This window comes from Balaenoptera acutorostrata, chromosome 4 (assembly GCF_949987535.1).
Source record: "Balaenoptera acutorostrata chromosome 4, mBalAcu1.1, whole genome shotgun sequence".
NCBI classification, from domain to species: Eukaryota; Metazoa; Chordata; class Mammalia; order Artiodactyla; family Balaenopteridae; genus Balaenoptera; species Balaenoptera acutorostrata.
Window position 1 is genome coordinate 66,612,871 of NC_080067.1, and position 27,575 is coordinate 66,640,445.

The following is a 27,575-nucleotide window of genomic DNA, read 5'->3' on the forward strand; positions in this document are numbered from 1 at the left end:
TATCGTTCTTCCTTTCTTTATAGAGATCCAAGTTTCTGACCTGCATCATTTTCCTTCTCCTTAAAGAACTTAACCATTTCTTGTAAACAAGTCTACCGGTGACAAATTCCCTCAATTTTTGCTTGTCTGAGGAAGTCCTTATTTCTCCTTCAAGTGTGAAGGATAATTTCACTGGACACAGAATATATAGGCTGATTTTTTTTCTTTCAACCCTTTATAAATATCTTACTCCACTCTATTCTTTTTTTTTTCTTGAAAATATGCAGTGTTTATTTTAACAGTCCACTCTTAAGTCTGATGTATTTCTTTTTTTTTTTAATTTGTTCACGACCCACTATTCTATTTTTTTTGACATCTTTATTGGAGTATAATTGCTTTACAATGGTGTGTAGGTTTCTGCTGTACAACAAAGTGAATCAGCTATACATATACATATATCCCCATATCTCCTCCCTCTTGCTTCTCCGTCCCACCCTCCCTATCCCACCTCTCTAGGTGGTCACAAAGCACTGAGCTGATCTCCATGTGCTATGTGGCTGCTTCCTACTAGCTATGTCTGATGTATTTCTTATCCTTGCTCCTCTATAGATAAGGTGTTTTTCCCTTGTAGCTTTTTTCAAGACTTTTTTTGTCTTTGGTTTCCCGCAGTTTTAATATGACTCAAAAAATTTTTGACATTTATCCTGCTTTTGGTATACCCTGAACTTCCTGGTTCTATAATTTGGTGTATGTCATTAATTTTGGAAATATCTTGGCCATTATTACTTCAAATATTTCTCTTGCCTCTTTCTTTCTTCTCCTTGTAGTATTCAAATGATGCATATATTACACCTTTTAAAATTGTCCCACAATTCTCAGATATTATGTTCTGTTTGTTTTCATTATTTCTCTTTGCATTTCAATTTGGGAAGTTTCCACTGACATAAGTTCAAGGTCACTGTTTCTTTTCTCAGCTGTGTCCAGTCTACCCTGAGTCCATCAAATGCATTCCTCATTTCTGTTACAATATTTTTGATTCCTGGCATTTTCTTTTGATTTTTTTTCTTAGAGTTTCCATCTCTCTGCTTACATTACCCATATGTTCTTGCATGTCACCTACTGCTCCATTAGGGCCCTTAACATATTAGTTACTTTAAATTCTAAACCTGGTAATTCCAAAATTTGTGTCATATTTCAGTCTGGTTCTGATGCTTGCTTTTTCTCTTCAGACCATGCTTTTCTTGTCTTTCAGCACGCCCTGTAATTTTTTTTGGTTAAATGCCAGGCATAATGAGTCACAGAACAGGAACTGAGGTGAACAAAACTTTCACGTGAGGTTTTATGTTAGCCTGGCTAGGAGGCAGGCTGTGTTCAATGTCTGCAGTAGCTACAGGTGCCAGAGGCTTCAGTTCCCTCTAGTGTCCTTGCTTTGTTTTTTCTCCTTTTGTCTTTGGGTTTCCCTAAGAACTCCTTAATCAGAGTCTGTGTCTTGCAGCTCTTTCAGTTGTAACCTGGTTATTATACAGGAGCCCTGGTGACATGGCAGTAGGGTGTGGGCGAGGGAAAGCATTCTATAATCTTAGGATTAAATCTCGGTCTTTCAGTGGGTCTGTGTCCCTCAGAAGTGTTTCTTAGCTTTTTTTTTTTTCTTCCCTTACGTGAAACAGGAAGACTAGAGTTGGCTAACTGCCCTTCCCCCGGGACAGAAAAGGCTCTGGCAAAGTTTCCCTTAGAGTGCTGGCCTTTGGTAGGGAGAAAAGACAGCTCTGGGCCTATTTCAGAATGGTTTCTTTTTTCCTCCTCCTGCCCCAAAATGTGAGGGAATTTTTCTTGGATTTTCACTCTGAGAACTTGGTGGTGTCCTTGGAGGAAAAACCTATGAAAATGTGGGGTTCCCCCTAACACTGGGCCCTCCCCATCAAGCTAGTCCACACGCAGCCTCTAGTAATTTGTCTAAATTCCCATTTAAGTGTCCCTATCAGCTGATGGCTCCCGCAGCTTCTGCTCTAGGTTAGCTGACCTTGGCTGGGATTTGCTGTCTTCACTTGCCTGCCCAGATTTCAGGGTGGTGGTTTGCCTTGTGGCCTCAGTTCTCTGATGGGTCTAAAATTCATTGATTTTTATTTTGTTCAGATTTTTACTTGCTTTTTGGGTGTGAGTAACAACTTCTATGCTCTTTGCATGTTGGAGCTGAGCTGTTTGTTTTTCAAATTCCAATTGTAAAACTTCACCACGTCCACTGACTCTCCCTTATCCTTTAGCTGCTCCAGGGGAGGAGGCACTAGAGCAGGAACTCTAGGTTCTGAAGTGAACATACGGGGGCCCCACCAGGAGCAAAACATAGCTCTTTTCTGACTTCTCAGAAGCTGGAAACACTTTTCCTTTGGTTGTTTACAAGGGAAGCTCATTGAGGATCTGTGTTCTGTTAGGATTTCTGTGGTTGTCAAATCACTCTTGTTATTTTCCCTTTTCTGATGATCCTTTTCTGTGTTGCTTCATCTAACGTAGAGATTCTGGAGCACAGTGTCTGAGAACCAAGAAGTGCATCAAATCCCAGCCACTCCAATTCAGCCACTGCTGGGGTCTGGCGAGATAGACAGACGCAGCTGGTTTCTAGTAGGACTGCCTTGATGTTTTCTAAGAGTTCTAAAGTTTTTATTTTCCTATTCACATTTTTTAAAATAGATTTTTTAAATTAGTTAATTAATTAATTAATTAATTGGCTGCGTTGGGTCTTCGTTGCTGTGCATGGGCTTTTCTCTAGTTGTGGTGAGCGGGGGCTACTCTTTGTTGCAGTGTGTGGGCTTCTCATTGCAGTGGCTTCTCTTGTTGCGGAGCACAGGCTCTAGGTGTGTGGCCTTCAGTAGTTGTGGCACATGGGCTCAGTTGTTGTGGCTCGTGGGCTCAGTAGTTGTGGCTCGCGGGCTTAGTTGCTCCACGGCATGTGGGATCTTCCCGGACCAGGGCTTGAACCCGTGACCCCTGCATTGGCAGGTGGATTCTTAACCACTGCGCCATCAGGGAAGCCCCATGGCATTGGCTTTGACAAATACTTGCCTCCTAGAAGCTTTATCAGTAAGATGAAGAGATGTGCAGTAGCCAGTCTTCCACTGGACAGAGCAGGAGTGGCCTGCGTGGCTATCAGGGTTCGGCCCAGAGGAGACTCCACAACCCTCTGGAAACATCTCCCCCTCTCTCAACTGTCTTTAAAAACCTTCGCAAAACTTTCCCTCACCCGCTGTGTTACAAAGATCTAACTAAAATAGACCTCCCTATAGTTTCTACCCAAAGGTAAAAAAAAAAAAAAAAGTCCCATTCCTTTTTCACATAAAAACAGTGCAATTGAGAAATGCAAATCAAAACTACAAAGAGGCATCACCTCACCCCAGTCAGAACGGCCATCATCAAAAAATCCACAAACAGTAACTGCTAGAGAAGGTGTGGAGGAAAGGGAACCCTCCCGCACTGTTGGTGGGAATGTAAACTGGCACAGCCACTATGGAGAACAGCATGAAGGCTCCCCAGGAAGCTAAAAATAGAGCTACCATACGATCTAGCAATCCCACTCTTGGGCATATATCCAGAGAAAAACATGGTTCAAAAGGATACATGCACCCCAGTGTTCACTGTAGTGCTGTTCACAATAGCCAGGACATGGAAGCAACCCAAATGTCCATCAACAGACGAACGGACAAAGAAGATGAGGTACATATATCAATGGAATATCACTCAGCCACTAAAAAGAACGAAACAATGCCATCTGCAGCAACGTGGATGAAACCGGAGACCATCATACTAAGTGAAGTCAGACAGAGAAAGACAAATATCACATATGACTCATATGCAGAATCTGCTTGACCCAAAAGGCTGGGGAGGTGAAGCCTCTTAAGCAGGAGCTATTGTTTCCTTTCAAAGCAGGGGATGGAGGGATCTGCTGAGAACCGAGAAGAGAGAGCCCTCACAACCCCTGGCCTCTGCTTCCTCTGTGGCTGCCCCAGCCAGATTTCCTCATCTCACCTGTTCCTTTTCTCGTCCAAAGTCACATGCAGGACCCATTACATAATGTATGGATCCACTGCAAAATGAAAATGCAGGGCCCCTTTTAAAATGTTATTAAGAATTTTAAGATGCCTCCATGGGGTATTAAACCAAATATGGACCCTTCTGAGCTCAGGGCCCTGTGCAACTGCCCAGGTCACATGCCTGGGAAATGGGTCCTGGTCTCATGACTCGTGTGTGTGTCAGGTCAGGAGCTGGATCTGAGTCTTCTGCTCATGAAGGTGCTACACAAGGTCAGTTACTGGAGGCCCTGGAGCAGCCAGACAGGCATCGGCAGGCAGACGTGACTCTGAGAACTGGTCGATACTTCACCTTCTGGCCCTGCTTCTCCATCTGTAACAGGGATCATGATACCCTCTCACATTTTTAATCCCTCTAGAATGTGCACTGAATGTGAAGTGAGGAAGGAATCTGATTCTTTTTTAATCCTCTAAAATAGTACACTTTGAAGACTGTTACCTATCCCAACCTTTCAGATAAGCTCAATGGGTCTGATCAGATTTATTATATAATACATCTTGATTTCTACTTTTCTCAGTTATCAGCACCACCTTGATAATCTTCTGGTACTCCATTAACTCAACAGATAATTATTTAGCAGAATATAAAATAGTGATTATCATGGTATTGAAATGTTATTACTAGAAAACACAGAAGAGAAATATGTAGAAATGCTAATACTTATATTAGGAGAATGAGCTTATGACTGACTTTGTTTTCCATCTCTTGTATTTTCCAAGTTTGTAATGTATTCATATTATTTCTATATTTAAAAAAATATTACTGATGCCTATCATGAAGAAAATAATGCCAGGTAATATATATGGGAAAATAAAAAGAAAGAAACTACCAGGTGCTTGATTCCCAGGAGCTTTCCAGGTATTGAGAGAATAAATTACAATGTGAGGTAATATTTAGCTAACATTTCACAAGTAAAGAATCTACATCTTCAAAAATGTTGCAGGCATTGAGTTACAGTCACTGAAATAGCTAGCTGATCTCTCCACGACAATTTTAACTCAAGAGTATGCCAATGTGGATAGTTAGCCTATCCTTTTCGGAAAGATACTGTGGAAAGGAACCTTCAATTTACCTTAGAACTTCCTCCATTTTTGCCTTATTTCCCACTAATTCGTGGCATACGTTGTGCTCTCCTAATCAACTGGCCTATTTTGAGATTGACTTTTTTGTTTTTTTTAACTATCGCATTCTAAATGAATTTAATTACTGTGCCATGCTCAGGGACAGTTCTAAGTTTTGTAGGGCTTGAAACAAAAACAGTTTGGGAGCCCACTTTAAGATGAGTACAAAATTGGGTACAGGATCTTCAAAGAGGTTCATGCAAGAGAAGGGCCTGAAGCTTTAGTTCATTACCTTCAAGGTACACCTCGCTCTGGTCATGGTCCCCAAATGAATTTTTCTCTATAAAGTCACTTGACTTACAGGTTTATATATATGTGTATGTGTGTGTGTGTGTGTGTGTGTGTGTGTGTCTGTATTTAACACAAAATCTATGAAACAAGAAGCATCTATAATCAATATCTTATTTTAAGCAATACACATGAAAATAAAATTCCTGATAATAAAATAAATTAGAAATCCACATAGTATCTGCTATAGTGGTACCCAGAGAAGCAGTTCGGTGTGGTCACTTAGAGTGTGAATTCTGGAGTCAAACTGCCTGGATTCAAATCCCAGCTTCACCACTTCCCAGCTGGGAGACCTCAGGCAAGTCAGATGACCACTCTGTTGCTCAGTATTTTCACCTGAACAATGGGAACAGGGTCCACCTAATGGGATTGTTGCAGGAATTAGACTAGAAATAGAAGGATAGCAAGATTATTACTTAGTATATGTAAAATACTTAGAACCTGGCACATGGTTAAGTGTAATACAAGGGTGAGCTATTAGTATATTTGTTAACATATCACTCACAATTCAATTTGGCTAACTATTACCATTTTCTGAGCATCTCAAATGATGCTTTATCTGTAAGATAAAGCTTAGTTTCTTACAAGAATTTTTTTTTATTTTGAAAACTCTAAATTCCATCAACAAGAAATGAATTGAGGACTTCCCTGGTGGCGCAGTGGTTAAGAATCCGCCTGCCAATGCAGGGGACACGGGTTCGAGCCCTGGTCCGGGAAGATCACACATGCCGCGGAGCAACTAGGCCCAGGCGCCACAACTACTGAGCCTGCGCTCTGGAGCCCGCGAGCCACAACTACTGAGCCCACGTGCCACAACTACTGAAGCCCGGGCGCCTAGAGCCCATGCTCCGCAACAAGAGAAGCCACTGCAATGAGAAGCCCGCGCACCACAACGAAGACCCAACGCAGCCAAAAATAAATAAATTAATTAATTAAAAAAAATTTGAGTTGGAAAAAAAAGCTGAACCCACCTTGGTGTGTCCACAAACTTCTCAATCAGCATCGCATCATCATTGAAAGACTTCTTAGCTTCTCTCCGCGCTGATTCTAACTGCTCTTGAAATTCTTTTTCGGATCTAATGATCCTCATACCCTAAGATGGAAAGATAGTTACGACTACAACATAAGTAAAACAAATTAGACTAGCCCAAAATGGAAAACACGAGCATGCGCAATCTTACTTTTCCTCCTCCACCACGGACGGCTTTAATCATGACGGGGTAACCGATTCTCCTAGCATGCTCTTTCAGGCATTGGTCTGATTGGTCATCACCGTGATAACCTTCCACAACAGGCACTCCAGCAGCAGCCATGATGGATTTGGCTGTGCTTTAGAATAAAAAAACCAAGATGCCCCAAATCTATGAATTATTTCATACAAGGGAAACACAAATACTTCCTAGTATATAAAATACAATGGAACTTTAAAAATAAAACATTCCATAGGTAAAAGGACTATAGTCTGAGACAACAAATATTAATACAAATGTTAAAATATCTATTAGTTTTCTCAATCCAGTTTTCATGTGGTAGCTCATTCCACCTTGTTTTTAATCCCCCAAAACTGATTAACACATTGATTAGAAACACTAATTAGTTGAATATTTTCTGTAACTCACTGTAGTGGCAAATAAATAACTTTTGCCTATGATGACAAAAGGGTATAATTAACATGTCTATTATAGTTAAAACAAACCATTTCAATTAGTCTTCCTATGGCTGTATTTAAAAGATATAAACTCATACCTCTTTATACCCATGTCTCTAATTGCTGATGAAGGAGGACCTATAAAAATAATTCCTTCTTGCTTACACAGTTCAGCAAATTCCATGTTTTCTGAGAGAAAACCATATCCCGGATGGATAGCCTAGAAAGGAGAAATGAAAGGATAAACCTTCTAGTGCTCCACTGGCAGACTCTGATGCAGGGGATGGAATCTTCCTCTGGGGAGGTCTCTCCCTATACTGGTGATAGGTATACTGTGGTCTCTATCAGAATATGTTTCTAAAGAGAGGTTTCTTTAGAACTTTAATACTAAAGTTCTAAAGCCTTACCCAAACCAGAAAAATCTGTATTTCTTTTCATTATGGTAATACACACATCAAATTTACCATTTTAACCACTGTTCAGTGCATAGTTCAGTGGCATTAAGTACATTCACAATGTTGTGCAACCATTACCATCATCCATCATCCCCCAAAGAAACTCTATACCTATTAAATAGTAATTCCCCATTCCCTGATAACCTCTATTTTACTTTCCATCTCTATGAATCTGCCTATTCTCCGTACCTGATAAAAGTGGAATCATACAATATTTGTCCATTTGTCTCTGGCTTATTTTATTTAGCATGGTGTTTTTCAAGGTTGATCCATGTATCAGAATTTCATTCCTTTTTATGGCTGAATAATGATCCACTGCAGGTATATTCCACATTTTGTTCATCCATTCATCTGTTGATGGACGTGTGGATTGTTTCCATCTTTTGGCTATTGTGAATAATGCCACTATGAACACTGGTGTTCAAATACCTGTTTGAGTTCCTGCTTTAAATTCTTTTAGGTATTGGGTTGGCCAAAAAGTGCCTTTGGTTTTTAAGTAAAAATAAAAGACACACTTTTCATTTTCACCGTGAACTTCATTGAACAACGTATTCACTCTTTTGTTCCACTACCTTCTGCCATTTTTCAGGCAACTTCGTAATTCCATCTTCCCAAAACTTTTTGAGCAAAGAACTTTTCCAGGTGCCTTTTACAGTCTTCCAGGGAAATGAAATTTTTTCCATTAAGAGAATTTTGTAAAGACTAAAATAAATGGAAATCCGAAGGTGCAATGTCTGGTGAATATGGTGGATAAATCAGAACTTCCCAGCCAAGCTGTAACAGTTTTTGCCTGGTCAACAAAGAAACATGTGGTCTTGCGTTATTCTGACGGAAGATTATGCATTTTCTGTTGACCAATTCTGGATGCTTTTCATCGAGGGCTGCTTTTAGTTGGTCTAATTGGGAGCAGTACTTGTTGGAATTAATCGTTTGGTTTTCCAGAAGGAGCTCATAATAGAGGACTCCCTTCCAACCCCACCATATATACAACATCACCTTCTTTGGATGAAGACCGGCCTTTGGTGTGGTTGGTGGTGGTTCATTTCACTTGCCCCACGATCTCTTCCGTTCCACATTATTGTACAGTATCCACTTTCCATCACCCGTCACAATTTGTTTAAAACACTGAACATTTTTGTTACGTTTAGGTAGAGAATCACATGTGAAAATATGTTCAGGAAGGTTTTTTTTGCTTAACTTATGTGGAACCCAAATATCAAAGCGATTAACATAAGCAAGCTGGTGCAAATGATTTTCAACGCTTGGTTAGGATATTTTGAGTATGCCGGCTATCTCCCGCGTGGTATAATGTTGATTGTTCTCAATTAATGTCTTGATTTGATCGCTATCAACTTCAACTGGTCTACCCGACAGCGGAGCATCGTCCAGCGAGAAATCTCCAGCACAAAGTTTCGCAAACCACTTTTGACACGTTCGATCAGTCACAGCACCTTCTCCATACACTGCACAAATCTTTTTTTTGCGTTTCAGTTGCGTTTTTACCATTCTTGAAATAATAAAGCATAATATGCCGAAAATGTTGCTTTTTTTCTTCCATCTTCAGTATTAAAATGGCTACACAAAAATTCACCAATTTTGATAAGTCTTTTTTAAGTGCACGCTGATATGACAGCTGTCACATACAACCTAACAAAATTGCTTCAAATGAAGTTAAAGACAACTAAGTGCTACTAGAGCCACCTTACAGAAAAAACCGAATGAAACTTTTGGCCAGCCCAATATACACGAAATGTCAAGTAATATCAGCAAGTAGGAGTAAAGGGCTTCAGAGTGGTAAGGGGAGTGGGCGGTTGTTTGTAGTGTCTCCATATAAAGCTGGCCTAGAACTGAAGCCACGTATCCAAAAGCTGAAAAGAGCACCCTAGCATAATACTAACTCATTTAGCTTCAGGTCACTATCTGCAGATGTCACCTTTCCAGAAAAAAAGCTAAGAAGCAAACAAAAGGTCATAGAGTACTAAAGTCTATATATACTTCAGTGAAAGAGGACCCCCCTCATATTTTAACCTAACCACTTGCAACTTAGAGTTTTAAGAAATTTATTTACTTGGCTTTCTAGGCCACAGAAGAGGAAAATCAGTAACTGAATGACAGCAAGACTGCTAAGAGAAACATGCTGACAGTGAAAAGGGTGGAAACAGAGGAAAGCAAAAAGGCTTAAGGGCTTCCCTGGTGGCGAGGGCTTCCCTGGTGGCGCAGTTGTTGAGAGTCTGCCTGCCAATGCAGGGGACGCGGGTTCGCGCCCTGGTCTGGGAAGATCCCACATGCCACGGAGCAACTAGGCCCGTGAGCCACAATTACTGAGCCTGCGCGTCTGGAGCCTGTGCTCTGAAACAAGAGAGGCTGCGATAATGAGAGGCCCGCGCAACGCGATGAAGAGAGGCCCCCACTTGCCGCAACTAGAGCCCTCGCACAGAAACGAATACCCAACACAGCAATCAATCAATCAATCAATCAATAAATAAAAAAAAAATTAAAAAAAAAAAAAAAAAAAAAGGCTTAAATGGTTTAGTGAGGAATAAGGCAACTCTCCAACTTCAATAGTTCTGAGGGCATTTTTGTTCTTTTAAAATAATAATTAAGTATGTTTAATTATAACCAAGAGAATGTAAAAATAAAAAGCTTATCCAACCCTATTTCAAAATAGTTATGTCCAAAGGACATTTCAAAATAAAAGCAGTAGCTTCAGATGTCTGGGAAACTCACGTGAATAGAAAAACCCACATCTTAGTGACAGCAAACAGCAAAATGCTAGATAGTGAATAAAATGCTAAATAATCACATTTTGATGTCAGCCTGGAGTTTTGCTCCTTTTAAACCAAAGTTTAATTTTAGTCATTTTTCATGAAATGTCAAATATTATTTATATTAGGCAAAGTAAAAGAGGCCTACATCCCAGTCCTCCCTAGTTTTTTAACAGCTTTTTTAAAGGTATGCTTTACAATGCATAACATTCACTCATTTCCAGTTTGATGAATTTAGCAAATTTATACAACTGTGCTATAACTGGACTATAAATATTATCCGGATTTAGAACACTTCTACCAGAAGTTCTTATGTACCCATGTGCATAAATGATTAATCCTTGCTCACAGAACCAGGCAACTACTGACCTGCTTTTTCTCTCTATAATTTCGCCTCTTTTAGAAGTCTCATACAATGGAATCATATAGTCCATAGCCTTATATGTATGGCTTCTTAAACTTAGCATAATTTTCTGTGGTTCACCCACAAACGAAAAATGAAATACTGATGCATGCCACAACATGGACGAATACAGCACATTTGTTTACAGATTGTATGGATATATCATATTTTGTTTTTTATTAATTTGGATTTTTCCCAGTTTTTGGCTATTATGAGTAATGCTGTTATAAACATGCATGTACAAGTCTTCATTAATTTTTCTCAGCAATGTTTTATAGTTTTCAGTACATAGGTCTTGAACTGCTTTTGCTAACTTTATTACTAAGTATTTGATTTTCTTTGATGTTATTACAAATGTAACTGTTTCCTTAATTTCATTTTCAAAGTGTTGGTTGCTAGCCTCCTTTCTTTTGGAACAGATACTTAATTTGACAGAACCCTGATTAACTAGATAAATACTCTCCCTTCATAACTAAGAAGAAAAGCAGCTGTCTCCTTGCAAAAAATAATATTCAAACACATTATGGGAATGGCCTCAAGAAGTTTAACTAATTTCTCTTAGGGTGAACACTTTAATATATCCAAACCACAGTATCCTCGAGCATTTGAATGGATTAAAAAGGAAATCTAACAATACTACTATTACCAGCAGGCTAATTCCAAGCCATCAGGCATGTATCTAGCTGCCAATTCACCCTGGTGGATCACAGGATTGTAAGCCTGTTTAGATTGTTCATCCCATAGTACTAATACGCCTTTAACAATAAAGACAGAAAACTGGCATCATCTCCTACCCTTAAATCTCTGCCAAAATAATTTCTTCCATGTTTTTAGTTTGTGTCTATTCTGCTCTGTGCTTGTTCAAGCATATGCACAGGTCCAAAGTTGTTGTTGTTGTTATTAGCTCTGTCTTCAGCAAAAATGAGATGTGTCCTTTCCGTGGTGGAGGGGACAAGCCATACTCTTCAAATTCTTTTTTTTTTTTTTTTTTTTTTAACATTTTTTAATTTTGGCCGCATTGCGTGGCTTGCAAGATCTTAGTTCCCCGACCAGGGATCAAACCTGGGCCCCCGGCAGTTTAAGTCTGGAATCCTAACCACTGGACCACCAGGGAACTCCCTCAAAAATTCTTTTTTTTTCAAATTCTTATTACCAAGAATTTCCTACCCACATCTGTGATTCTTATGACATTTGGATTTCCTTTTGGTCAACCACATAGATGACCAGTATTTAGTTAAATAACTTGCTATATTCATTAAAGTTACTTGTCAGTGATTTTGAAACATCTCGAACAAAGTTATTCATTCCTGGTGGCACATTAAAAGAAACTGGAGCACTTTTACAAAACATTCATGTTCAGGAGCTAATCCAGATAACTAAGGGGATCAGTGAGGTCTGGCAAAAGCTTTTCACTAAAGAATAATATACTTACAAAAAAGTGCACATTATAAGTATACAGCTTTTATAAACATAGTTTTCATAAACTGAATACACCTGTGTAGACAACACTCAGCTCAAGAAATAATCACTAGCATTCCACCAGAGAGCATAAAGCTCCCTTCCAGGTGACTTTAGGCCCCTCCCATGGTACTGTATCAACATTCTCTTTAAAAGGCTCCTCAGTGATTCTAATCTTCAGCCAGCACTTACTACTACTACCTCTTTCCCAGCCAGAGAAGGCCTGAGAAAACTGACTGTCAAGAGGACTAGCCTAATGAACATGCTTACCATTACATCTTTTAGATTCTCTCAATATAGCCATGTTACCAGGCAAATCACCAGAAATTTAGCTCAAGTGTAAATTTTACTCTAGCATCTATAAAAACGCCTATGTTAAAATGGCCACATTTAGAAGTCTACATGGAAACACAAAAGACCCCAAATAGCCAAAACAAACTTGAGAAAGAACAGAGCTGGAGGAATCATGCTCCCTGACTTCAGACTATACTACAGAGCTACAGTAGTCAAAGCAGTATGGTACTGGCACAAAAAGAGACAAACAGATCAATGGAACAGGATAGAGAGCCCAGAAAAAACCCCCACACACTTGTCAATCAATCTACGACAAAGAAGGCAAGAATATACAATGGAGAAAAGACAGTCTCTTCAATAAGTGGTGGGAAAACTGGACACCTACATGTAAAACAATAAAATTAGAACATTCTCTAACACCATATACAAAAATAAACTCAAAACGGATTAAAGACCTAAATGTAAGACTGGATACTATAAAACTCCTAGAGGAAAACACAGGCAGAACACTCTTTGACATAAATTGCAGCAATATTTTTTTTGATTCATTTCCTAAAGTAAAGGAAATAAAAGAAAAAATAAACAAATGGAACCAAATTAAACTTAAAAGCTTTTGCACAGCAAAGGAAACCATTGCCAAAACTAAAAGATAACCTACTGAATGGGAGAAAATGTTTGCAAATGATATGACTGATAAGCGATTAATATCCAACATATATAAACAGCTCATACAACTCAACATCAAAAAAACAAACAACCTGATTAAAAAATGGGCAGAAGAACTGAATAGACATTTTTCCAAAGAGGAAATGCAGATGGCCAACAGGCACATGAAAAGATGCTCAACATCACCAATCATCAGGGAAATGCAAATCAAAACCACAATGACATATCACCTCACAACTGTCAGAATGGCTACCATCAAAAAGAACAGAAATAACAAATGTTGGTGAGGATATGGAGAAAAGGGAACACTTCTACACTGTTGGTGGGAATGTAAATTGGTGCAGCCACTGTGGTGCAGCCACTGTGGAAAACAGTACGGAGGTTTCTCAAAAAATTAAAAATAGAACTACCATATGACCCAGCAATTCCACTCCCGGGTATATATCTGAAAAAAATAAAGACACTAATTTGAAAAGATACATGCACCCCAATGTTCATAGCAGCATTATTTACAATTGCCAAGATCTGGAAGCAATGTAAGTGCCCATCAATAGATGACTGGATACAGAAGATGTGGTATATGTATACAATGGAATACTACTCGGCCATAAAAAAGAATGAAATTTTGCCATCTGCAGCAACATGGATGGACTTGGAGGGCGTTATGTTAAGTGAAATAAGTCAGACAGAGAAAGACAAATACTTTATGATATCACTTATATGAGGAAATCTAAAAAATACAACAAACTAGCAAATACAACAAAAAAAAGGCAGGGAATTCCCTGGTGGTCCAGTGGTTAGGACTTGGTGCTCTCACTGCCAGGGGCCTGGGTTCGATCCCAGATTGGGCAACTAAGATCCCATAAGCCGTGCTGTGCGGCCCCCCCCCAAAAAAAACAAGCAGACTCACAGATGTAGAGAACAAACTAGTGGTTACCAGTGGGGAGAGGGAAAACGGAAGGGGCAAAATTGGGGTAGGAGATTAAGAGGTATAAACTATTATGTATAAAATAAGCTACAAGAATATATTGTACAACATGGAGAATATAGCCAATATTTTGTAATAACTGTAAATGGAACATACCCTTTAAAAATTGTATTTGTATAAAAAAAAGAATTCTACATTTTTGGCAAACTTCTTTCAAAATCACTATGCACATGTCATTCAATGTCCTTTATTACAGGCGTCCCCAACCCCTGGGTCACAGACTGGTACCAGTCCACAGCCTGTTAGGAACCAGGCTGCACAGCAGGAGGTGAGCGGGGGGGGGCGAGCGAGCAAAGCTTCATCTGTATTTACAGCCACTCCCCATTGCTCGCATTACTGCCTGAGCTCCACCTCCTGTCAGATCAGCGCCGGCATTAGAGCCTCATGGGAGAGCGAACCCTACTGTGAACTGCACACGAGAGGGATCTAGCTGGGGAGTGGCTGCAAATACAGATTATCATCAGCAGAGAGGCTTGACTGTACAGAGATCATAGTAAATCAATTGCTTGCAGACTCATATTAAAACCCTATCAGTGGGCTTCCCTTGTGGCACAGTGGTTAAGAATCCGCCTGCCAATGCAGGGGACACAGGTTCGATCCCTGGTCCGGGAAGATCCCACATGCCGCAGGAAAACTAAGCCCATGTGCCACAACTACTGGGCCTGCACTCTACAGCCTGCGAGCCACAACTACTGAGCCCATGTGCCACAACTACTGAAGCCCTTACACCTAGAGCCCGTGCTCCGCAACAAGAGAAGCCACCGCAATGAAAGAGTAGCCCCAGTTCACCGCAACTAGAGAAAGCCCACACAGAAACAAAGACCCAACGCAGCCAAAAATAAATAAATATATAAATAAATTTTTAAAAACCCCAAAAACCCCTATCAGAGAGTGGCAAGTGAAAACAAGCTCAGGACTCCCACTGATTTTGCATTATGGTGAGTTGTAGAATTATTTTATTATATATTACAATGTAATAATAATAGAAATAAAGTACACAATAAATGTAATGTGCTTAAATCATCCCAAAACCATCCCCGCACCCTGCACCCGGTCTGTGGAAAAATTGTCTTCCACGAAACCAGTCCCTGGTGTCAAAAAGGCTGGGGACCGCTGCTTTATTAGAAGGATCAATATGATTCTTCTTCCAAGTCAAAGTGAGGGCAAGGTTTGCTCCCTTAATTGGTAAATATCCTCTTATTAAAGAGCCCTGTAAATTGTAACCCACCAAATTTCCTTTTTGATCAGGGCTGCCAGGAAGAACTAAAGAAGCTTTCCTTGGCCTAAGTTTTCTGACTTAATTCCAACCACTATGCCCCAATAATAGTCCCATATTACTTATTTTTTGCTTTTATCTTAGTCTTAACCACTATCTGTAATGTTGCAAGTCACCTCAAATCTTGAATATCCAGGCAAAATGTGTGAAAATTATTTACTCTTTTCTCATTGTTTGTGTTATTATGGCATCTAACATAATACTAATCCAGATAGACAGAGTTCACAAATTCTCCAGAATTAACATATCATAAATTTGCTATAGAGTCGTTACTTAAAGAAATAGGCAATAGGGCTGAGAGTCAGCATACTTTTGTTTAATTCTTTCTCTTTCAATGATGAGATGAGTTTTGCTTTCAAAGTACCTGAGGATGTTGAAAAAATGCAAATTATGCATAAAAATGTAAATTACAGTGGGCTTGGAGTGTGGCCTAAGAAGCTGCATTTCTACCAAATGATGCCATGAACCACACTTTGAGTAGTGAGACTAGATGATTTTGGGTATCACGTATCCTGTGCATTTTATATTTGTAAAATGGCGGTAATGATACTGTCTCATGTAAGGTCAAACATGCGATAAATACAAAGTGACAATTATGTTAAAGTGCCTGGATTCCTAAGGGCCTTTTACTCCAAATGATAACTAAAAAGCTTTAGAAACAAGCATGTTTTAAATACCTATGTGTATAAATCAGTGCCTACATTGTTCAGTCTAGAAACTCTGATTCTAAAGAAGAGAACAGAGATGCAGAAACACATAAATACAAAACAACTGCATATATTCATTAATTCAAATTAATGACCCTCTGTGCCAGGTCATGGGAATGTTAGGAGGTAGAGAAAATAAGTCTCAGTTGTGGGTTCTTCTCTTAAACGGAGCACAAGTGAGTTGAGGAGTCATGATATGCATTAAAATTGTTAAACAAGAAAATAGCTAATTAAGTATAAAGATGACTGGAACAGGAAAGCAAATGCTAAAGGAAAAGGGAGACATCAGTGTGACTAGAGTCATGAAAGTAATTGTAAGAGGCAGGAATTCCAGTGGCAGTGAAGGGCAAGACTACTGCAATTGACTCCTAATTACTCTGCCTGCTGTGTTTGTTATCACCCCACCTTTGCCCTATCCCACTAGCCTATTCCCCACCGGCAGCCACAATGATCTTATTAAAATATAAATCAGATCACCTCCCTCCCCTGCTTAAAATCCTCCAATAGCTACTTAGAATGAAATGCAAACTCCTCAGTAAGGCCTATAATGCTCTGAATGATGCTGTCTCTACCACTCTCAGCTTCATCATCTACCACTTCCCTCCTGTGTCAGCTGGTTTTCCAGCTCCAAACCCAACCTTCCGTACTGAGTTTGGCGACAGGGCCCTGCAAATTACTGTTCTTGCCAGCTGGTTTCCTATCAGGTTCCACCAGCAGGGGTCACTGTAGGGAAACTGGAAGCCAGGGAAGCTTCCTGTTCTTCCACCCTGGGCAGCAGTAGTTCCCGTGTTTAGTCTCTCTTGGAACTTCCAGAACCAGCCTCATTATGCTCCCTGCAGCCAGGTAGGGCCCCTCCATAGAGAACCGAGCAAGAGCTGCAGAAGGTCCTTCCTCCAACCTCTTCCCCAGCCCAAGGGGTGGTTATCAATACCTGTAGTTTTATCAGTAGGTAATTTCAACATACTTTTTTCTCTTCTAGTCCTCTAACACTGGTGAAACTAATCCCTAAATTAATCTCCCTCTGTTGAAATATCTAATGGAATTTCAGTTTTACTAACTGGATCCTGAATGACACAGCCCCTCATTGCCTTCACTCCATCCACACTGAATATTTTTGTCCCTTGACCACAAGCTTATACTCATCTCAGCGTCCTGGCAGTCCCATGTGACTGAACCTTTCTCGTCAAGTGCTTCATATGGCTGGCTCCTTCTCATCAGGCAGGTCCCTGTTCAAGTGTCACCTCTTCAAAGAGGCCTCCACTGATCACCCTATTTAAAAGCATTTCCTAACCAGTCTTTACTCCCTTATCTGGCTTTACTTTCTTCCCACCACTTATAACATTCCTAGTTATATTAGTTCTTTATTCCTTTAAATATTGGGTTGGCCCAAAAGTTCGTTCAGGTTTTTCCGTAACATCTTACGAACAAACTTTTGGGCCAACCCAGTATTTATTTTCTGCCTCACCTACAAGAGTGTAGCTTCAGACATAGGGTATAAACTGCGTTAGTCATTGCTTTATTTTAAAATATTTATTTATTTGGCTGCATCGGGTCTTAGTTACAGCACGTGGGATCTTCGTTGCGGCATGCGGGATCTTTCGTTACGGTGCTCGGGCTTCTCTCTAGTTGTGGTGTGCAGGTTCCAGAGTGCACGGACTCAGGAGTTGCGGCACATGGGCTCTAGAGCGCATGGGCTTAGTTGCGCCGTGGCATGAGGGATCTTAGTTCCCCGACCAGGGATCGAACCTGCGTCCCCTGCATTTGAAGGCGGATCCTTTACCACTGGACCACTAGGGAAGTCCCTGCATACATGCTTAGAAGCTGGCACAAAGCAGGAGACCAAGTAACGTTTGCTGAGTGAATAAATGCATGAATGATATGAGAAGGAGGAAAAGAGCATTTCCGGCACATGGAACAATATAAGTAAATGCCTAGAGAAATAAGCATGATATGTAAAGACAGAGGAAAGTTCATTGCAACCATAATAAACAAGTGGCGATGAGAAATAAGTTTTGACAAATACTGGAAACTCTTAAATGCTAGGCTGAAGAGTTTGAACTTTATCTTATAACCACAAAAGATTTACTAACTGGGGAATAGGATGAGAAAGGGGTGAAGTTATTGAGGAAAAAAAAAAAGAGCAGGTGGTAATAATGAAACAAGGGTTTAAGAAACATCTGTCTTACATCTGTCTTGCAGTAAAAACAACTGCTAGCAGTTATCTGTCTAGCACAACTCATTGGATGGGCATGGGATTTAGAAGTAGGGAAACCAGCTGAGAATCAGAAATCCAGATAAGAGATCATAAGGTCTGGCTGTGTGATTAAAAATAACAACTTCTGGAGACATTTCAAAGAAAGATTCAACACAAGTTGGTTCCTATTTTATTTTGAAGGATGACAGATATAATAACAGCAAAATTTTGAGTCTAGGATATTGGAAAAACAGGGAGCAGGGCCTTAGAATAAGACTGGGAAGTCAAGAGGGAAAAGGATTTCTTTCTTGATTCTATTTTTCCTTGTAATTTAGAGCACCATCTATTTCTCCCAAAGAATCCGATGTTCCTAGGATCTGGCTTTGAAGGTAGAAGAGCTGAATTCCCTCTTAATTTAAATTTGTAATTAAACCCTCCCTCCACCTGTTTCCCCAAAGATCTAAAGTGCACAGGACTCAGTAAGACAGTAGAGTGGCTGAGGAGTGAGAAGCGACATGCCTACTTTACAATAACAATCCCATAATCAAATGTAAAAATCTTGGGAACAGCTAAAAATAGAGAACGAGTTCTGTAAATAATAAGCAATTTTGTGTAACCTGTACAAAACTTATTCCTTTTGCAATGCAAATTTCTTCTTTTTTTTGGGCACACCACGTGGCATGTGGGATCCTAGCTCCCCAACCAGGGATCGAACCTGCGCCCCCTGCATTAGAAGCGCAGAATCCTAACCACTGGACCGCCAGGGAAGTCCCTGCAATGCAAATTTCTTCATGACTCTTTTACCTGTGCAGCGGAGATCTTGGCCACTTGAATGATTTTCTCCATAGAAAGGTAGCTCTGCTGTGAGGGAGCGGGGCCGATGGAATGTGCTTCATCTGCCTGTTGAAGGAATATTACATGCTTAAAAGACCACACAGCTGGTACACACTAGTACACTATACAGAACTGCTGCTGGGTCATCTTATTATTATAAATAAAAATGCTGGCTCCTAAGAACAATGCAAGAATTGAGAAACAGAAGCAGCAGCTCATGTCTATGTTATAAAAATAAGCCAGTTTGGAATCTTTCGCAGGAGGAAGGTACCAAAACTTGACTTTTATGTGTAAAACACACACTTAGAGTGAAATTAAAGTGCCTTGGGTTAGAAGGCAAGAGGCATTAGTCACAGTATTATTATTAGCAACAATAGTAACCTTAAATGTAGTTAATGCCAAAAATGTACAATTTGACAACACAGACAAAATATACAATAGATGTATACAGTAAGAAATAAAATTACAAAGTTTCCTTAAGTTTGTATAATTATTAGAGTATGATAATACCCCTTCTATACATTTATGAACTATTTATATATTGCCCCTTAAAACTTTCATATAATCATAGCACCCCTTGAAGCAGACCAGATACACAATATCATTCATTCATTCAAAGACTTACTGAAGGCCCGCTATGCGCCATGCTTTGAGGTGAAGCTGCCTATACATCAGAAAATAGGACAAGTGTCTCTGTCTAGAGGAAGACACAAACATCAAACATACATTCACACACTTAATGACAGCTGTGATAAAGGCCAAGAAGGAAACACAGAGGACACAATGCAGGTAAGAGGAAGGGGAACAGGTTTAGTCTGGTCAGGGAAAGGCTGGGAGGGAAGGTCAAGGGGCTCCTTGACCTGGGACCTGGCCAGGCAAACAGGCGGAGGCGGTGGAGTTTTCAACAGGAATGCAGATGGGGGCAAGCCTCACTGGCAGAGAAAACAACACATACGAAGGTCCTGGGGTGGGAAGAAATCTGGCCCATTTGAGGGACTGAAGGAGGCTTGTGTGGCTGGAGCAATGAGTAAGGAGTCAGGGACCAGACATGTGGCTGGAAGACAGGGGGATGCAGATTTCAGAGGGCCTTGTGGGAGGTTAAAGCTTTGGATTGTCTCCCAAGGGGACACATGATGAGACTTTTTAAAGTGTGTGTTTTTAATTTAAACTTTTAATTCCACAATACACAACTCCATTCTCATTCTGAAGACTGTGAACAATAATACAGAAGCAAAGGAGTCCTTTGGCATTGCCCCTCTCCCTCATTCTAAACCCCTTCCAGATATAACCTCTATGATCAATTTGGGACATACCTTTCCATATCCACATTCCTATTTATTTGAATATATTTATATAAACATACAACAGTTTTAGTTTTTGTTTTTACACCAATAGGATCAAACTCTAGAGTCATCTTCTGCAATTGCTTTTTTCACTAACAGTATGTCTTGAGAGCTCTTTCCTTGCTAGTACACACGTCTACCTCATTTTTTTATAACAATTGCATAACGTTCCACAGTATGAAGGTACCACAGTTCATTTAATCAGGTACCTCTAAATGGACATTTAAGCTGTAATGGCAAATAGATGCCGGCAGCATCTTGTGCATGCCTCTAGGTGCACATATGTGTGAGTATGTCTCTGGACAGAGATCTAGAGGAGTGTTTGCAGGGCTGGGTGAAAGATATGACATTTTAATCGCTCCTGGTTAATCATCCCTTGAAATGGTGTCACTAATATACATTTCCATCAATAACCTAATTTCTAACCACATTAACCAACACTGAATACTATCCATCTTTTAAATTATTGACAATCTGGAGGATGATAAAAAGGTTTAAAGCATTTAAAGCATAGGAGTAACATGAAAAAAATCTGATTTTTAAGCTATCAGTCTGGCTGAAGTGTAGAAAATATTGTGGGAGGGGGTCAAGGGTAAAGTAGGGAGACCACACACAAGGCTACAGCACTTGACCAAGCGAAGATGATAGCGGCTTTGACTTAAGGTGCAGGTGGTAGAGGGCAGAAAGAAGTGGAAAGAAATGTTTGAGAAGCAGAACTAACAGCAATTGGAGATTGTCTAGATGGGGAAGGGGGAAGGGGGAAGGATGTAGAGAGGGGAGGAAGATGGGAGATATTCAAAGACTCCCAGATCTCTGGCATTATTATTTTTATGAGCGATGGTGTTGCCACCTACTGGGTTAGGGAAGTCTGCAAGAAAAGCATGCTCAGTACAGATGAAAGGTGATGAGTTCAGTTTCAGACATATTGATTTGGTGCCCATCCAGGTGGAGGTGTTGAGTGGGAGGCTGGATAGACATGTATCATGTTCAAAAGAAAGTTTGGGCTAGAAATAGACATTTGGAAGTTTTTAGCAAAGCCACAGCAGTTGATGATATGATCTAGAGTGACAGTATACAGTGAGAAAAGAAGAAAATGGAAGATTCTTAACAGGGGAGAGGAAAAGGACTCCACAGCACAGGAAGACAACTAGCCTTGGATAGGAAGAGGACAGATGCAGATGCAGCGAGCAGATTCTGTGGCAGGAAGCTCAGTTCTATGTCCTCTGTGACTCGAGATCATCTGCTGAGAATAGGTGGTAGAGGGAGAGTCAGAGGTTGGAATGGAGCAAAACTGGTTTGAGATAGTCCCTGCACAGAATTCAAGGGAAAAGTGGCAGTGTGGAAAGCCCAGGTGAAGCTGGTCATAATTTTACAGTTAAGTCAAGGCTCAGAAACATTAAATGACTTGTCTAAGATCCCTTGGCCAGTAACTGGTAGTTGCTAAGACTGACCTCGATCCTTCTCCTGGTACGTCAGGGATCTGGATGTGCGCCACTGGCAGTGTGATCTGTGGGCCAGCCACATTCTCTGAACCGTTTTAACCAATCCCTGATGAGACAGGACCTTGCCTAGAAGTCAACTATACCACTAGGCACACAGTTTAGTTCCACTGGTGTTACGTTTGGAAAAGGTTCCCAAGATAAATTTTCAGTGAGCAGTTTGAACTTACCTACTTAGACACTGTTAATACTAGCAAATATAAACTGTCAACAAAGAAGTAAAATACTGACACAATAAACAAATACGATCACTTACAAAATTTGACTTCCAGTTTTTAACAACGTACCATGTCAACATGCATGGAATTCCTGTCGGCCTCACTATAAACAGCCACAGACTGTACGCCCATTTTTTTGGCTGTTCGTATCACCCTGCAGGCAATTTCTCCTCTGTTTGCAATGAGGACCTTGGTAATGTTTCGTCCTGTTTAAAATACCATGAAAACCATACACAAATGTTACTGGGGAATTAAGGAATGAGAATGCAAAATATAGTTGTCCCTCAGTATCCATGGGGGACTGGTTCCAGGACCCCTGCAGACACCAAAACCCGCAGATGCATAAATACTAATACTATATAAAACGGTGTACTATTTGCATATAACCTACCCACACCCTTCGGTTTACTTCAAATCATCTCTAGATTGCTTATAATACCTAATATAATATAAATGCTACAGGGACTTCCCTGATGGCACAGTGGTTAAGAGTCTCCCTGCCAATGCAGGGGACATGGGTTCGAGCCCTGGTCTGGGAAGATCTCACATGCCACAGAGCAACTAAGTCCATGCACCACAACTACTGAGCCTGTGCTCTAGAGCCCGTGAGCCACAACTACTCAACCCATGTGCCACAACTACTGAAGCCTGTATGCCTAGAGCTCATGCTCTGCAACACAGAGAAGCCACTGCAATGAGAAGCCCGTGCACCGCAAGGAAGAGTAGCCCCTGCTCGCCGCAACTGGAGAAAGCCCGCACACAGCAACGAAGACCCAACGCAGCCAAAAATAAATAAATAAAGTAATTAATTTTTTAAAAAATGCTACATAAATAGTTGTAAGTACAATGTAAATGCTATATAAATAGTTGCCAGTGCACAGCAAATTCAAGATTTGCTTTGGAAACTTCCTGGAATTTTCAAATATTTTTGATCCTTGGCTGGATGAACCTGCAGATGCAGCACCTATGGATACTAGAGGGCCAAATGTAAATATTCTATGATATTAACTAGGTTATAAACATTTGTTTTGGTAAAATCAGTATAACAAAGCCTCAAATAACCATTTTAGCTAATATCAGTGCATTTCTTTTCAATGTCCAATATTTGTAGATGTTGCTACTTGTGTAGGGTAAAGTTAGACCTTGGCAGAGATAGGGTCACTTTAACTTATAGTGTCTCTATTGTCTTTATTGTAGATTGTCTCTCTGGGTAAACCAAGTTATCTTCTTTGCCTTTCTTTTTGTTTGTTTGTTTGTTTGTTTGTTTTGGCTGCACCGGGTTTAGCTGCGGGACTCAGGATCTTCATTGCGGCATGCGGGATCCTTTGCTGCGGTGTGCGAGATCCTTAGGTGCAGCATGCGCTCTCTTAGCTGTGGCATGCATGCAGGATCTAGCTCCCGGACCAGGGATCAAACCCGGGCCCCCTGCATTGGGAGTGTGGAGTCTTAACCACTGGACCACCAGGGAAGTACCCCCTCATTGTGGGTTTTTTTTTTTTAACGTCTTTATTGGAGTATAATTGCTTTACAGTGGTGTGTTAGTTTCTGCTGCCTTTCCATTTTGACCTTGATTAGAATCAATGCCAGTGTGATCAGATCAGGGAGAGCTGTTAATAAGCCTTTAGAAGTCATGAAATTCAAGATACTCTTATTAACATAAATTCTTACTCAGCTTCTTCAATTTAAAATAAAATTAAAAGATGCTTTGTTATGTCAAAGATCAAATTTCAATAGCTAAAAAAAAAAAAAAGCAGTTAATAATAACTAAACTTTAATACCGATTTTCTATGCCCCAGGTCCTCTGCTGAAGACTCAACTTGGACTTAAATCCTCACAGTCATCCTGTGAAGCAGACGCTATTATTATTATCTCAATTTAAAAAATGAAGATATTAAGATTGAAGGAGATACTGCTTTCCTGAAATCACAGAGCTAAAAAAAATGGTAGCTCCAGGATTTGAACCCAGGTTAGCTTCACTCCAGAATGTGAGCTCTTCATCACTCTGCTCCACTGCCTCTATCCCTCTGTACACAGGGGTGTGTGGTTCTTGCAATATAAATGAATACTGCACCAGTTCACTGGCTTCAGTGTCATATGACATGTTCTTGTATTAATAAATAAAATACACTTCCATCATCACACATGAAATAAATGTTTTTGACAGTTTATAATATTTATTTTTCTCAAAAAATAAAGTTTTATATAATTTAAAAGTATGTTTTTCGGGACTTCCCTCGTGGTCCAGTGGTTAAGAATCGGTCTTACAATGCAGGGGATGCCAGTTCGATCCCTGGTCGGGGAATTAAGATCCCACATGCCACGGGGCAACTAAGCCCGTGTGCCACAACTGCTGAGCCTGCGTGCTCTGCAGCCCGCGTGACACAACTAGAGAGAAGCCTGTGCACAACAACAAGGAGCCCACGCGCCGCAATGAAGGATCCTGCGTGCCGCAACTAAGACCCGACGCAGCCAAAAAATATTTTTTTAAAAAAGAAAAAAAGCTCAGCATCATTATAAAAAACAAACAAACAAACAAAAAACTATGTTTTTCAACAGGGATCTATAGAGCCCAAGCTGTCACAAGGGGTGCTATAGGGTGAAGCATGCATGTATATGTTGGAGGAGGGGGCTACACTCAGTCAACCGCAAGTTACACTTTTAAATGTTTACAGTTGGGAACTCCATGTAACATTTTATTTGAAAAAAAAAAAATTCCTGCTACTTGAAAGAACTGTTTTCAAGCACTGATTTACACCATCATATTTATGCTTCTTCAATTCAATACACTAAAGAGGGTCAAACAAATAACAACATAAACATAAAATGTCCTTAACTATTTACCTATATATTTTAGACTCAAAAGCAAGAGAAATTTAACATAAGAGGTGAAAACCATTGACTCAATACTAAGAAAGTAATCATGAAAATCCCAAACTTCAAAAGTATATAAAAACTAATTCTATTATGCACACATTAAATAATTAAACATTTCCGTTTCTTACTTCATAACCTGAAACAAGGCCAAATAGAAGAGGGTGTCAGTACCTGTGGTAGTTGCATACTTCATGGCTCTTTGCTTCCAAGTCCATCCCCTATAAAATGAATCCAAATGGAATTATGATTAAACAGGATATGTAAGATCTGTCATTGTTCTCTCAAAAGAATCTCAATTCTTAAAAACTTGCAACCAAGTCTAGATATGACTTTAGTTACATTTAAACCTTAAGCCTACAGAGTGATTCAATAAGATTTACTTTGTGGGAAGAAAACGAATCTAGAAATCAAAAGTTGCAGTTCTGGCTGTTCTCCCCCGTACTACGTGTCCTTGACCAGAACACCTAACTGGCTCATTCCTGAGGCTGGCAAATGACCACGGAGTCAGAGACAATTAGAAAGCCAAGGTACTTCAAGATCATCCAGTTCAGCTTGTTTTCAAACTTTTTTCACCAGAACCCAAAGTAAAAACTATGTTTGACTTCACAAGCCAGTACACACACAGAAGTTTCATGAAAGAAAATTTCCCCTATGTTTCGATAGTTCCTGTTCTATTCCATTTTATTAAATAAAATGTCCTGGGAAGACCCACAGGTTAGGCACTTGAGTTCCACAAGACGGTTTTCTCAGGAGGCTACTGCTTTCCTACATCTTTCCAATCAACTGACCTCGCTTTCTTGATCTTCAATGGGGAGGTGGGGATCACAGCATCTTCCCATCACAATCTTCAGATAGGCTTACCAATAAGATTCAAGGCCTGTCCCGGGCAATGTGTCTATAAAATGGCTGCTTCTTGGTAAATCCAGCTTAAGACTCTTATTCGGTTTTAAGGACATTGCTGAACTAGTTTTCTTCTGCCATTTTCCAGTGAAAACCAAGAGACAACCACCTCCCACATACACACCACTTAACTATAATCTTCTATCCCAGTGATGTTCTGATTGGTCTATTCCATATTTCACCATTATCTACACTACAATTTAAAATGGCTTAAAAAACATTAAGAAGTTGCTTCCATGCGATTATTCCACCGATTCAAGAATTTCTATACCAGTTTCTCCTCGTTTTTAAAATTCCACCACTAGACTAGATTTCTTTGCTGAGTTACTACAAAATCATGACATAAAAAGACATGTAAACACCCTATATACTGATAAGATTTTTTTTAAAAATAAATTTATGTATTTATTTATTTTTGGCTGTGTTGGGTCTTCGTTTCTGTGCGAGGGCTTTCTCCAGTTGTGGCAAGCGGGGGCCACTCTTCATCGCGGTGCGCGGGCCTCTCACTGTCGCCGCCTCTCCCGTTGTGGAGCACAGGCTCCAGACGCGCAGGCTCAGTAGTTGTGGCTCTCAGGCTTAGTTGCTCCGCGGCATGTGGGATCTTCCCAGACCGGGGCTCGAACCCGTGGTCCCCTGCATTGGCAGGCAGATTCTCAACCACTGCGCCACCAGGGAAGCCCTAAGATTTTAATTCTACATGCCATTAACAACTCTAACATTTTCCAGGGTGACAACCACTTGAGAATGCTTCTATACATAATAGCTAAGATTTGAGAGGGAGAGGGAAGTGAGAGAAAATGGGTCTGTGTAACATCCTGAAGAGCCCTGGAAACCTAAGAAAAGAAAAATCAGGAGAAAAAGAAGAGCACTAACATTGCTTTCATCAACTGTCATATTTTGCTCTGCTACAATTAAGTAACTGAAAATCTACATCCATACAATAAAAGCAATAAAAAACTTAAGACAAATCATTGAGTCTGCAAAGGCTACATCTATGGATTGATTCATATGCATCAGATTCTGTTTAAGCCTCTTTACATTAACATTAATTCATTTAATTCGCACAGTCTAAGGCACTAGTATTATCTCTTCTAGGGATAGTATCATCACCTCCTCCTAGGTAAAGAAATTGAAGCACTGAGGATAATAAGTAACTTTCTCAAGGTTACTCACACACCCAGAGTAGCAAAGCTGAGACCCCTGCCTTCTGAGTGCAGAGTCTGTGCCCTTCAGCACTAAGCTATATACTATGTTTCCAGAATGATGGAGGAGGAGGGAAGAGAAGGCAAAGGAAGCTAAAGAAGCTTGCTACCTGGAAACCTGAGGGTGTCTTCACTGCCAGTAATCGTCTCCGAGGCTTAAAATCTGAAACTGATCTGGAGTCAGGTTAGTTAGAGTGAGTCGTCTGATAGCTTTGTTCAAATGTGTGTACAAAGCTGTTGACAAAACCTCTCAGCTCTCCGGAGACAAATTTGCTTTTGTTAACTTGATTCATTTCAACAAAGGGAAAGAACTCCAAGAGTCTTTAGCATCCTGGCGCCATTTCTTACCACTAGTGTAAACTAGGGCAAGTCTTTGACCCCTT

The 27,575-nt window shown here is 40.2% G+C and overlaps 1 protein-coding gene across 3 annotated transcripts in view; it reads right to left on the reverse strand.

Annotated features, from left to right (window-relative positions):
- MCCC1 (methylcrotonyl-CoA carboxylase subunit 1) overlaps positions 1 to 27,575 on the reverse strand; it is a 62,398-nt gene that overhangs the window by 34,232 nt on the left and 591 nt on the right. The window contains exons 2-7 of one of the 3 annotated variants that reach the window (XM_007195357.2): positions 25,262 to 25,308; positions 22,286 to 22,422; positions 19,127 to 19,222; positions 7,215 to 7,336; positions 6,650 to 6,797; positions 6,440 to 6,561 (exon numbers count right to left, since the gene is read on the reverse strand). In XM_007195357.2, the coding sequence (XP_007195419.2) occupies positions 6,440 to 6,561; positions 6,650 to 6,797; positions 7,215 to 7,336; positions 19,127 to 19,222; positions 22,286 to 22,422; positions 25,262 to 25,308 (672 nt within the window). Of the gene's footprint in view, positions 1 to 6,439; positions 6,562 to 6,649; positions 6,798 to 7,214; positions 7,337 to 19,126; positions 19,223 to 22,285; positions 22,423 to 25,261; positions 25,309 to 27,575 lie in introns of those variants that run through there. The other 2 variants (XM_007195358.2, XM_028162104.2) reach the window with 2 other exon arrangements.